This window comes from Meles meles, chromosome 17 (genome assembly GCF_922984935.1).
Source record: "Meles meles chromosome 17, mMelMel3.1 paternal haplotype, whole genome shotgun sequence".
NCBI lineage: Eukaryota > Metazoa > Chordata > Mammalia > Carnivora > Mustelidae > Meles > Meles meles.
The window spans coordinates 2,350,562-2,363,756 of NC_060082.1; the positions used below are offsets into that span (position 1 = coordinate 2,350,562).

A 13,195-nucleotide genomic window follows, 5' to 3' on the forward strand; every position below is an offset into this window, starting at 1 on the left:
CATTGGAGCGGCTCGTTCAGAAAAAGCCACAAGGGAGCCCGGAAAAGCCCGGGAAGGAAACCGGCCACAGCACAGCAGAGTCGCCTCGCGGAAATGCAAACCCGCCTGCGTCCTCTCGCTGCTCAGGACCTCGCAGAGCTTCCCAGGGTCCTCGGGAAAGCTGGGCCGCGGCGTGGAGCAGGGAGACTGCCGGCCCCCACACGGCCCTGGGCCGCCTGCGCCGCACCAGCGAGTGCACAACGGGGCTGCCCCCTCCTTCGACGGCCGGGTGGCCTGGGGCAGTTGCAGGCCCAGGGTGGCGCTGCTTCTCACTGTCGGTCTACGGTCCCGTCACCTGCTCTGGTTTCTGGCTCCTGCCTCAGCCCGAGCTGGGCCTGCTCCCCGGACGCCAGACACGAGGGTGCAGGCCTGCTGCTCCCACTCCGGCTGTGTTCCAAGGACCTGACTCCGGGGGTCCCTGCCCACCTGACCCCTCCACCCACAGCGGGCTCTCCGCTGAGTTCAGCATCCAGCGTTCTAGAAGGTGCGGGAGGGAGCGGCACTCACCCCGTGACCATTCTGTGTGACGTGCGTCCCGCCACCATCGCGCTGCAGCCCGCGTGTCACTCGCGGTGCCGTGAAACTGAATGTGTCCTCGCACCCAGACCCGTGCCGTCGAACAGCCGCCAGCCACAAGGAGCTACGCAAATTTACACTTGAAATAAAATTTAAGACTCAGTTTCAAAGCTGCACGAGCCACACTTCAAGCTCTGCAGCTACGTGGACCTGGACCACGCACGGCACCACAGAACGTTCTACCGGACGGCGCCGCTCCAGACACGGCGTGAGGCGCAAACCTGGGGCGCGGTCGCTGCGGCGAGTGGAGGAGGCACCGCAGAGCTTCCACAGACTCGGGGTCAGCGCTCCGTCGCGGCCCCCCGGCCGGGTTCTCAGAACGGGTCTCCGTGGGAAGTCTCTCATCCCAGCCGCTCCTGTGCTGTCTTGGGTTGGATCCACGCCGCCCACCACGGGGCGACCCCACACAGGTGTGAATGCCTCCTTGCCAGCTCAGGATAAGGCCCGTTTCGTCCTGGGGCCGGTCAGGCCCCCTCGAGGCCTCTGATGAACTCTGCGGCCCTGGGGACACGCCTGTCCCGAAGCCGGAAGAGATGGGGACTCTCGGCCTGCTTCCCTCTGCCCCGAGCCAGGCCGAGTGCTGTGGCGCATGATCGAAGGCCCCCCAGGCCGTGGGGGGAGTCCGGAGCGTGGCCAAGAATCCCTCCAGCAACAGAGACGGACACTTTTCTCTCCGTGAGAGCTTCATGGAAAGAAAACCCACCCCAGAGCCAGGGAGGGAGACTCGCCAGCGGCAACAAGCTCAGCTGGACGCAAATGACCCTTGGGCTGCTGGGTCCCTGGGCTTGGAGCCTAAGCAGAGGCAGGAGGACAGTTTGGCATGAAAAGAAACCATCAGAGAAGACGACGACTTCCACGCGGGCCCCCCCTTCCGACATGCCCACGGAAATGTGGCGGCAGAGACGGGATTCCAAAGGACCGACACCTGACAGGTGTGGAGAAGGCCTGGGAGAGAGCGGACTCTCCCCCCGAATCTGGGGCTTGCTAAACGGCCATTGCGAGACAGCGGCTGGCTGGCCTGGCTTCTCAGGGAGCCCTGCGCCCTGGAGTCCCCATCAGATGCGGCCAAGCCTCTGGCCTCGTGCCACTATGGCCGACCGTGGCTTCCAGCCACTCGCCTGGACGACCGCAAGAGCCCCGTGTCGGCGGCCCTGCCGCGGACCGGCCGGTCATTGCCACATCACTCCCCAACGCCCCGGTGTGCAGGCCGTGCCCCCAGCACCGAGCGCCGAGGCCCCTCTCCAGGCGGCTCCAACGCCGTGCTGGCTCCGTGGTCCCCGCCACCACGGGACCCCATGCTCACTGTGTGGCTGCGGGCGACGGCCCCACCATGCTCCCCGGGCCGCGGCAGCCTACACGTCCTCCACCCCAAGATTTTATGCTGAAAAATTTCAAACCCACGTTAACGCTGCGGGAGTAGCCGGCGAACACGCACGGACCTGACGCTGGAGTCTCCCGTTAACGTGTCACACCTGCTTTATTTTTCTGTGATTAGCATTTTTTCCCTTTCAAAGCCAGAAGACCGCACGGTACTTTATCCCTAAGTACATCGGCATCAATCTCCCAGGCCCTTCGGCTTCCACACGACCACAGTGATGTCGGGACAGCCAGGAGCTCACCTCTGACCCCATAAGGTGACCTCGGACGTGTCCCCACTCCACCCCGGACTGCCTATCACTCCTCTACACGGCTGGGCTCCAACGGCCTTGGCCAGGGTCCCAGCGCGGAGCGCGTTTACTCGGTCTCCGTGGTGTTCGTCCGATCCAGGACTCCGCCCACGCTGGTCGTCCTCGAGCACGGCCAGCAAAGGACTTGTCTCCACACCAGGGATTCACATCAAGCCTTTGAAAGGAGTGTCACGTGAGCGATGCTCACTTCTGGTTCCACTCGGCTCAATCACTCCCGGGAGCCGGCAGCGGTACAAGCAGATCTCGCGTCCGAATGAGCAGCCGACCCGCGCTGAGGTTTGAGCTGGAGGCGCACGTTCTCCGGGGCCCCACGCCCAGCGGCTGCCCCATCCACGGACGTCCGTCCCTGACCCGCTCGATGCACTGAGGGCTGCGAACAGGCCGTCTGCTGACTCGATCTTTCCTTCCAGGTCTACCAGCTTGCAGCGCCGTGTAGAGAACACGTCTTCACCGTCCCCTGGAATGGTGCGTGAACGCATGAATTTTTTCTCCGATGCAAAATGCGTTATAGTCCGCTGTCGTCAAGACCTTTTTCATAAAAAACATCTCCATGCCCAATACGGGGCTTGCGCTCAAGACCGCGAGATGAAGAGCGGCACACTCCACTGACTGAGCAGGCCAGGCGCGTGTCGTCATCGCTTTTTCAAAAAAGGATTTTATTTATTTGAGAGACAGCGAGAGAGAGACTGACTGAGCAGAGGGCGAAGCAGACTCCCCGCGGAGCAGGGAGCCCGACGTGGGACTCGATCCCACGACTCCGGGACCATGACCTGAGCCGAGGGCAGACCCTCCACTGACGGGGCCACCCGGGCGCCGCACTCGGCTTCGGGAAGCTCTTGCCCAAGGTCACCAGCTGTGTCCGAGCACAGCCCTGCAGGCTGGACGGATGCTCCTGGCTCAGCTGGTACCTTCCCTGAGCCAGACCCGAGTCGAACACTGCTGCGGGGAGTCCTGGCTGTCCCTCCTCTGGCCCCTTTGGGGGGCAAGATATTTGTGCAGAACGGGTGAGTTCACACGGAAATCCCAGATGTGACTGCAGCACGACGGGGTCCTCCCTCGTCTTCCCCGAGCCCGGGGCAGACTAGCTCCCACAGTGAGAACCCGGTTCCCACACAGAAGCGCTTACTGGTTCCCCCGCTGCGGGGGGGAGCGCCGCCCAGACTCCCGGAGTGCGAGTCTCCTGCGGTTCCGTCTGGCCCCAGACAGCCTCCCGCCGACCTCATGCCACCCACCCAAAACGCGGGCAGGCTTCCTTTCAGACTTGCGCTTAGTTTGGGGTCTGCTTTTCTCTTTCATCTAATTTCATTTTTTGAACTTGCTAAGCGTAAATGTGTAAATGCAGTCGAAAACTCAAACAAGACTTAGAAAAAAGTACATTCAGGGCACACCTGGGTGGCTCAGTGGGTTGAGCCTCTGCCTTTGGTCATAATCCTGGGGTCCTGGGATCAAGCACCGCATCGGGCTCTCTGCTCAGCAGGGAGCCTGCTTCCCCTCTCTGCCTACTTGTAATCTCTCTCTCTGTCAAATAAATAAATAAAATCTTTAGAAAAAAAGTATATTCAGAACTGTCCCTACTCTGTCCTCCCCTTCCTCCAAAGACACTTTTTTAAAAAAAGATTTTATTTATTTATTGGACAGACAGATCACAAGTACACAGAGAGGCAGGCAGAGAGAAAGGAGGAAGCAGGGTCCCCACCGAGCAGAGAGCCTGATGTGGGGCTCGATCCCAGGACCCTGAGATCATGAACCAAGCTGCAGTCAGAGGCTTTAACCCACAGAGTCACCCAGGCGCCCCCAAAGACACGTTTTCATTTGCCTTCGGCTTCCCGTCTGGGTTTGCTCCTGGGAAGTTAAGCAAACACGCGGAACGTTCTCATTCTCCCCTCCTGCTCACCAACCGGCAGTACCTCACAGGCTCACACTTCGTCTTTCCCATATAACCAATCCTCGAAGTGACTCTGGGTCAGTCTGCAGGAATCTGCCATTTCCTTGTCCTTCCACTGGGCCCACACCTACGCTGGCCTTCCCGCCCCCTGCCCCCCTGCTCCCCGTCACCTGCTAGAGGGCAAAGGTCGCGCGTGTACTTTCCGGAGCCCTCCAGCAGCACCGGGCACCGGGGACAGCCACACTGCAAACACGTGCCCAAGAGCCCCTCCACCCGCCTCGTGGGAGCCTGCGAGACACGTGAGAGCGCGGAGACGGCTGGCGACCTTCCAGAGAGCAAAGTCGAAACTGCCCACATGTCCCTGCTGTTGGCCTATGGGTGGGTGTGTGCGTATTTTAAAAAATTAGTTAAAAACTGCAGATCAGGCCATTTCACGTTAACAAGACACAGGTGTCTGGTGTCTGGGAAACGGGGGGAGTTCCGACACCACTGTGTCCCTGGGCTCACTCGGCGACTGTCGGCTGCCCTCCCCACCCTCACTCCATCCCGCCGGCCACGTGGGCCTGAGGAACCGCCTAGCACGTCCCTGTTCCGTGGTGCCGGTTACTAAGTGCTTCCCACCTTCCAGGCAGGGGCTGACACGCAGCGAACACAGGGGTGAGGCGGAGTCAGGACACACCTGACTTCGAGGTCTGGGCCCCTAAGGGAAGAGCTATCTGACCTGTGGCCCTAGGAAGAGCTAACTGTGTTTACTGGAACTTCCCTCCTCTTCTTTTCCATACACGCATACATGGCCACAGAACACACGCACACGGGACAACACACACCTCACACGCGACACACACACCCCAGCTCACGGGATGCAGACGTAGCACACACACGTCCTACGTGTCTGGAAAGATAACACGATAAATACAGAGACCAAATCGCACACCACATGTGAGCTGGAGGTCTCCTGCGTCTGGGGAAGTCACATTCCCAGGCCCCTCCCCGAAGCCAGGAGCAGCCGTAAAGCAGGAAAGAGCTACCTGACCAGGACCTCCGTTCCAGATAAGTCCACACGCGCTGAACCCTGCCCTGGTCTTACTGGACTGGTTTTCCTTATCTTCCAGGGTGGAGGAGCTCGAAGCAGCCTCCCAGGGCCCTCACGGCCCCATGATTCCGTGTCTGGGTGGCCTCCAGGTCAAGGTCACACAGGGTGCCCGTGCCGCACGTCTGCTGAAGGGCCGCGCACGTCCCTCCTTGCAGAGCTGGTGTGAGGGTCACAGGGGCCTCGTCCATCGGCTTCCCTGACGGTGCAAATGCTTTCGAGGTCCACACCGGACGGCTGACCGTGTGGTAGCGGCGAGGGCCACAGACCGGTGAGTGCACGAGGGACAGAACAGTGAGCACGAGCCTGGTGCGCCCAGTCCTCCCTGCGCCCACACAGCTCTCAGAGGGCCGGGTCTCCGCGGCTCACAGCCACGTGTGGGGGGAGGCTGAGCTTCCACAGCAGTGTTTCACACGTGGCCCCCACGGACTGTTCGGCAAGCGCACTTTCGGGCGCAGTGAAATACGGGCTCAAGCCCAGCCTTCTCCTGGCTGTCACCGCGCCGAGAAGCCCCAGTTTCTCAATGACAAATGTGGAGAATAACGACTTTCCTCCAAGGGAGCGCGGAAGCACGGTCAGCGAGACTCGAAGCCAACCTGTCTGAGCGGAAATCCAGCTCCCAGCCCGAGCCCGGCCCAGCCTGAGCCCAGCCCAGCACCTGAGCAAATGTGTCCTCCCCAGGTGAACGCTGGGGCCCGACAGCCATCTCCGACAGCCCTGCAAACCGCATCATCCCCAACTCCTATGGCTACTTCCCTCCTCTAGGTCTAGACCCTCCTGTCTCTGTCCCTCCTGCCCCTCCTGCCGTGCAGTGTCCTCTCCCCAGAATCCGCCCGTTGTCTACAATCAGCGATCTTGTTAAAAGACAAATCAAAATGTCACCCAGGAGGGCTTTCGCACCACTGCCTTCTAGCGCAGTCTATAGGTCCCCCAGCAGGCAACCCAGGCCCTTCCTCCCTGCACCGCAGCCCCGCCATGCTTCTCCCCTGAAGCCTCCCCCGGGCGCTCACTCAGAGCTGACCTGTCATTTGGTGCTTTCTGGGATCGGTTCAGATCTACTTTCCCGGTTTGCCAATCAGCTTCGCTGTCTCCCGCCCTAGAGCACTCGGCTCCAGGACGTGGCACACAGCAGCCAGCCAACAATCGGGAGGTTAGAGACAGAATCAGACACATCACGCCAAGCTCTGCAGACAGCCAAACGTCGGAAGCACCCGCTTGTCATCAACAGTCGGGAGTGACCGCCGCAGTGCCCAGAAGTGAGGACCAAATTGACAGCCTCCCGGTTTGGAGGAAGGCCAACCGAAGCGGGAAGGTGCTCGCTTCTCCAGGGTCCGCGGGGAGGGCCCCCAAGCTGGCCATTGGGACTGTTTAAGGTCCAAAGCCTTCAGTCTCCCCGATTTCCAGAATGCCCGCACACAAGGCGCTCAAACAGAAAATGTGTGTTGGAGTGTGTAACGACAAGGTGGGCTGGGGAGAAAGCAGGCCAAAGAAGGAACGGGAGAGGCGGCCCGCCGTGCCTGGCGGGAGGATGCTGGAGGGGAGGGAGCGTGAGACGGCAGCTCCGAGGCTGTCTGTGCCAGCGGGGGCAGAGGGAAGGCTCAGACAGGAGAGAAGAGGAGAGAAAGCGGAGAAGACGGAGAAGATGTGGGTCTCCACCCCCGCGCCGCCATGTGCTAGCGGGGGGGGGGGGGTAGCTCAGGAAACCCTCCAAACGCTGAGTTTCTGCGCCTGCACCCTGGACAGTCCACTTGCCTGCTCCACCTGTCCCAGGAGCGGCTGTGGGAATTACACACGGGGGCGTCGGGAGGCTCGGGAAATGCTGGGGCACAGGGCAACGGCCAAGGGGAGGCTGGGCCGGGCAGCGGCTGAAGGCTTCCTGGGGCTCACGGGATCCGAGCAAGACCTGAGAAGTACAGGTCTGACGGGGGAGGCCCAGAGAGCCTGGGGGACAGAGCTGGCGTGCGCCTGAACGCGAGCACTGCTGTGGGGAAACCCGGGAAGGGCACGACCGCCCCCTCGCTGTCCAGGGGGGGTCAGGAGCCTCGGGGGCCACTGCAGGGCACCGCCAGCGTGCTGACTGGAAGTGAGAGACTCCGTGTGAACACCCACAAGGTTGCAGAGACTTAGTACGAACCGTGGAGAAGTGGACGGGATCAGCACTTGCGATGCTGCACGTCAAGACGGCGACCCTCGAGCACACAGAGCCAATGACACGTGACGCTGAAGTTCGTTTCTCCGACCCCTCCCTACGGTTCCGACTCTTCCTATGAAGTGACCTCCACACCCAACGTGGGGACCTCGAATCACAGCCCCGAGGGAGTTGCACCTCCCCGGACTGAGCCAGCCGGGCACCCCCTCCTTACTACTTTAATGTGGCTACTAGAACGTTCCCAGTGCCACATGTGGCCTGCGTTCTGCCCCACCAGGCACACGGGCGCTGACCTCTCTCCCCTACTCTTGTCCGCTGGGCTGTGAGCTCTGGAAGGGCTCCTCTCGGCAACCCCGGGAGGAACGAGGGAGGGGCTCTGTGGGTTGGCCCTCTCCAGTGCTTGGCAGAGAACGGGATGCTGGCGGGCACGCAACCTTCACGCAGGACCAGCACCCGCTGCCTCCCCGCTCACCAGCACGGGCACAGACTCACGTTCGACTCACCGAGCTGGTCACTGGTCCTCAGAAGCAGCCCCGGGCCTGGGCCGCCCCCAGGAAGTCAAGGGGGTGTCGAGGAGGGGGCGGGCGGGCGTGGAGCTGGACGGGGTTCGTGGGCATCGTGGCTCTGGCCACCCGTGGGGCTTAGGGCAAATCACTCCCTGGCCATGACCCTCGGTGTCCTCACCCCCACAACGGGAACGCTAGACCCCCGTCCCACGGGACGTGCTGCGCTGGGGTAAGTCTCTGGTGTAGGTCCGGGACGTGGCTGAGCCCGAAAAACAGTTGCCGTTCCTGCCCCAAGGCCCTCGGTCCCGCAGCAGGAGCGCGGCCTGACAGGAGAGATGACCCGGAGCGCTCGCGGGTCCATGTGACTGTGCCCGGGCCTTCGCAGGACAGACACCCCACCGCGGGCTCTTCTCCCCGGGGCCCACCCCCGTGCTCCCGGCTCCGTGTCTGCGGATGTCGGGGCCGAAGTCACCCCCCACGGACGTGAGTGCGGATCGTGAGACGAGTGTATCCCCAGATCCGGCCGGACGTGCGGGTGGGAGGCGGCGCGGCCAGCACACGTGAGGGAAGCCACGGAGGCCGCCACGGCCGCAGGGAGGGGGTGGCCGGGCCGTCTAGACATGTGGGCTCTAGACCAACTCTGGCCCCGTTTTATCGTACGCCCTTGGAGAAGCAGAAGAAAATTACACGGATAAGCATGTGATAGGACACAGGCCTTCATTTAATCCTCGGTCAACCTGACGAGACACACGCTGTTATTTCCCTTGACAGGTGAGGAAAACCCGAGTCCGAGAAGCCGGGAAGCCACTCAAAGGACACGAGCTACTGAGCGGTGCAGCCGGACGTGGGAGCCGAGCTTCTCCCCCGGGCGCCGTGGCTTCACCCCGACGCTGCAGGGCTGGGCCAGGTCTCCCCCCCCACCGCCCGCCCGGCTTGTTCTCATCATGCCCCTCCTTCTGCCCCTCCTGGGTGTCCCGGACACACCGGTCTGCGCACCCCGGGCCACGCACGCAGAAGTGCAGTTACTCAATGGACAGGAAACCGCCAGACGCCGTCCTCAGCAGTGACCCAGAAGCACGTCAGCGTCTGCGCTGGGGACACCGGCAAGCGTCAGGAAGACACAAAGAGTTTTACTCCGTTTCCCGGTTTTCACAAGGGCCAAGGAAGAGCAGAGCTCAGAACCCACAAGACAGGCTGAGCCCGTATCCCAGGGCCTGAGGGTGGAGGGCCTCGGTCTGGGGCTGGACGTGTCCTCGCCTGCGTACTGCCTGTAGCGTGACAGGGGATGAGCCACCAAACGCCTCCAGGTCCCAGCTTCCGTGGCAGCACCGTGGGAAGACGGAGTCCTGCCCCTCGCATGGGGCCCTGCAATGGCGCCATTATTTGGAAACCCCGAAGCCCTCTGCAGGTGCACGCTGTCTCTCCCCAGGTTTTCCTGAAACGCGACTACACGTTCTTAGCGAATCCTCCGGAAGTGGGGATGGGACACAAGGCGCGGTTCACTGGGGACTTGTATCCACAGAGCTGTGTCCATTCCCCTTTAAAAAGTCTGTCATCTGGCTCAAAATTCACTTTCCTAATTTACTTTGTTCGGGTGGATACACCTGGGCGGCTCAGTCTGTTGGGCGTCTGCCTTTGGCTCAGGTCGTGATCCCAGAGTCCTGGGATCGAGTCCTGCATCGGGCTCCCTGCTCGGTGGGGAGCCTGCTTCTCCCTCTCCCTCTGCCTGCCTCTTCCCTGCTTGTGCGCCCTGTCTTTCTCTCTCTTTGGCAAATGAATTAAAAAATCTTTAAAAAAATTTGTTTTTGCTCCAAGTTCGTATCAAAATTGAGGGGAAATGGTGGGAGGGGAAAGCTGGCCCCTGATTTGAAAACGGATGAACTTAAGCCACAGAATGACAGCTGAGGCACCTGCAGAAATGGGGTCACAACGCAGGAGCCCCCAGTGGTACTGGGGAGTCCCCAAGTCAGAAGAGGAACAAAGGTGGGCGGGTGGGAGAGGGTCCTCTGAATTCCTTTCACCCTTCTCAAGACTGCCCGGAAACTCCCTGCCTTCCGGAAGCTTCCTTCAGCTAACGCCCGGTGATAGCCCCTCCTGTTGTCTGCACTGCCCGGCCCTTGGGCTTCTGACTTGGCTGTAAGGACACATCCTTGCCCCCAGGTTACTTTAGAAAGGAACCAGTAAGAAAACACCTGCTTGGCAGGCGGGACTTCTGTCCTCTATTTTGTGTTCCTTCGGCTCCCCTGACCAGGGCCCCCAACCAAGAGCCCGAGCTCCACACCGGACGCTTCGCAGACATAGCTGGTTAGGACGCCGACGGAAGGGCAGCCAGAACGCTGGGACCGCTCTGAGCCGTGCACCCCCAGGGGACCCCTGGTGCTGGTGGGACGGGGCCTGCGGGACAGGACAGAGGGTGTAGCGGGACCGGCCCTGGCCGTGGACTCTCCCCAAGTCTGACACGCTCGGAGGCCGTGTTGTGGGAAGACAAGCAGGGCTCCCACCACTTCCAGCAAGGGTGGCCTCGTGCCCTTTCCTACGAATCCTATCTTCCGAGTGGAGGCGCGTCAGGAAGATGGAGTCACCGGAGCTGGGAGACAGGAGACGGGACACGGCCACCCCGTGTCGGGGAACAGATAGAAGCATCTGTTCTGTGAGGCTACATTTCAGGGCCCTCTGTGCGCCTCAAAGGTTACCATCGGGCCGTGCGTATGTCTCAACATGGCCTCCCGGCGATCCGAAGCTTGGGTCGGAACCTCAGCGGCGGGTCTTGGCTTCTTCACAAGCAGAGCAGTGCATGTGCACACCTGCGCGGGGCGGTGACGGGGCCGCATGAGCCAGAGGGTCCCGCAGCTCCTTTCTGGGACCTAGACACACACACTCACTCCCCCAGGCACGAATCACACCACAATGAGGGCCCCCACCCCCGGCACGGTGAGAAGGGTATTTCAAGTCGGAACCTGCCCATCTGCGGGATATCATCTTGAAGGAACCAACTGGACTGACCGGGAGAGGGTCCCCGGCACCTGGGATGCTCTGCGGATTCTCCCCGTCGGGCCAGACACGTAGGCATGTCCGTGAAAATGCGCTGAATGGCGGAAGACCAACCTTGACATTCCAACTCCTCCCACACCCCTTGTGCAAAAGGCAGGCCTGTGCCCCTCGCCCCGTCTCCAACGGCGGAGCTCACGTCCTCCCCGACCTCCCTGGTCAGCTGGTCTGGGGACCTGTGGTCGCGTGGCTCCCAGCCGCTGGGCCTGGTGCCAGTGTGTCTCGGTGCCTCACTGCTCTGAGTCACCTCTCCCGACTCCATCACGTCTCCCTCCACAGGCAACATCGCACCCCGAGTGCAGCCGGGCTCCAGCCAGGCTGCGACACGCACGTCTCGAGCACCTCCTACGACAACACGTGGCTGCTGAGCGCTGTGGGCCCCGGGGTCCCCCAGAGGAGAGGGCCGGGCCTGCGGCCCCTGAGCGCGCCCCATCCCCGTCCCCTGCTTGCCCTCTCCGGGGCTGCTCTGAGGACCGGACTGTCTGAACACGAGACAAGGAAATGCTCGGGCTGGGGCAGGCACGGAGAGAACTCAGAACTCCAGCCGTTTATGCGACTCACACTTCACGACGCCGCCGGGGGGGCAGAGATATTGGTGTGGGGTGACTTCACAGCGGAGGAAGCTGGCTGCGGGAATGCCGCCGCCAGGCTGGACTTCACGTGCGCAGCGGGCGAGGGGGCACAGGTCCACGAGCCCCGCCAGCCCCGGCGGCCCAAGAGCGTCCTTACCACCCGTGCCCCCTGCTCAGACCCGTCCTCTCCCTCCACCTGCATCCCGAGGCCCAGAGGGCAGAGCCGGCCGCTCACTCCCCTCCACTGGTGGCCCCCCAAGGTCCCGGGGTCAGTGGTGGTCTGTGCCAGGGCTGGCACTTAGAGCCCCAAGCCCCAAGCTCGATGGCAGCCCCACGAGGCCAGGCCGGCTCTGGGCGTTCCCTGGCCGCGCGCACAGCACCACGGGCACTGTGGTCTACGCGTCTGCAGGCCAAATGCTCCGGCTTCGCGGTCCCCGGGTTGGACGTCCATCCTGCGGCCGACGCTGCCCTGGGACCTCAGGCGCCCTCGCCTGCTGCAGAGGTCACGGCTGTTTCACAGATCGTCTCGAGATTGCATGGAGCCGTTCCTCCCGCGCTGGGCATCCGACAAGCCCTTAGAGTAGCCTCTGCTCTGACTCCCGCCGCGGAGAAGAGAGTGGAGCTCCCGCCCCGTCTGAGGTTCGCACTTCCCAACCCGTGACGACGGATGTCCAAGGCACAGAGACGGGTCCTCCCCTGAGGGCAGGGCCGATGGGCTCTCCCAGGCCCTGCTGCCTCCCTGAGCTCTTCCGTACCGTGCGGGGTTTCAGAGTACACAATCTCGCACCCAGAGGAAGGCCTTACGCCCTACGCCTCTCCTAACTGCCCCGTCAGAGCTTTACGGGCTCACCCTACCCCCCAACTGAAAATGGGGGCTGGGCACACTGTTCCAAGTGGAAAATCCAAGCCCATCCCAGGCGGAAACCCCAAGTCTCTGCTGCTGCAGCAGATTTCCAACATGCGCCGGCTCCCCGAAACCACAATTGCAGGCAGCTCGAGGCCGAGGAGTAATTAGGCCCATACCGTGGGCTCAGCAGTCTCGGCCTCTCCCAGCCCTCGGCCGAGCCCACGGCAGCCCCGCGCGGCGGGCCGACATGTTGGGGGATCTCCACTCCTCCTCTCTTCCAGGAAACTGAGGCAGCGTGGGTGAGGGAGGAAAGAAGCCGCCTCACGGGTGAAACTTGAGAGGAATGGCAGCAGAAGCCGCAAGTACCTTGTGCAGAAAGCAAGCTTTCTTGAGGGCCCTCCCTCGTTCCACCGCTTTCCACAAAGACGACACTGGGAAGGAGTTCCCTGGTGAGACCAACGTGACAACGAAAGGGACGCCAGAGAACAGGAACACGGTGTCCCGTTGGTGTCCTCAGACAGGGAGCGCTGATGCAGGAGCACGGCGTCAGGGGCCAAAGGAGTCCGGGCTGCGGGCTCTCACTTCAGTATCCTGGAGGGACGGGGTCCTGAGTAAATACCCGCCCCCAGGGCCCTTCCTAATCCTGGTGGGCAGGGAAGTCGGACAGGCTTGCCCCGTGTCGCTCCCAGGATGGCTCCAGACACACCATTAATAACAAAACGCTGTCCCTGCTGTCCCCACTCCCACCCGCTTTATGTTGTGGCTTTCGACGGGGCTAAAAGCCTGGGATCATCC

The 13,195-nt window shown here is 62.1% G+C and overlaps 1 protein-coding gene across 8 annotated transcripts in view; it reads right to left on the reverse strand.

The window, feature by feature from the left end:
- ARHGEF11 (Rho guanine nucleotide exchange factor 11) overlaps positions 1 to 13,195 on the reverse strand; it is a 78,254-nt gene that overhangs the window by 40,176 nt on the left and 24,883 nt on the right. The window contains exon 1 of one of the 8 annotated variants that reach the window (XM_045982505.1): positions 4,211 to 4,254. The exons of the other annotated variants lie outside the window; for them this stretch is intronic. Within the exon in view, the coding sequence (XP_045838461.1) occupies positions 4,211 to 4,239 (29 nt within the window). The 5' untranslated portion in view covers positions 4,240 to 4,254. Of the gene's footprint in view, positions 1 to 4,210; positions 4,255 to 13,195 lie in introns of those variants that run through there. 8 annotated transcript variants of the gene reach the window in all.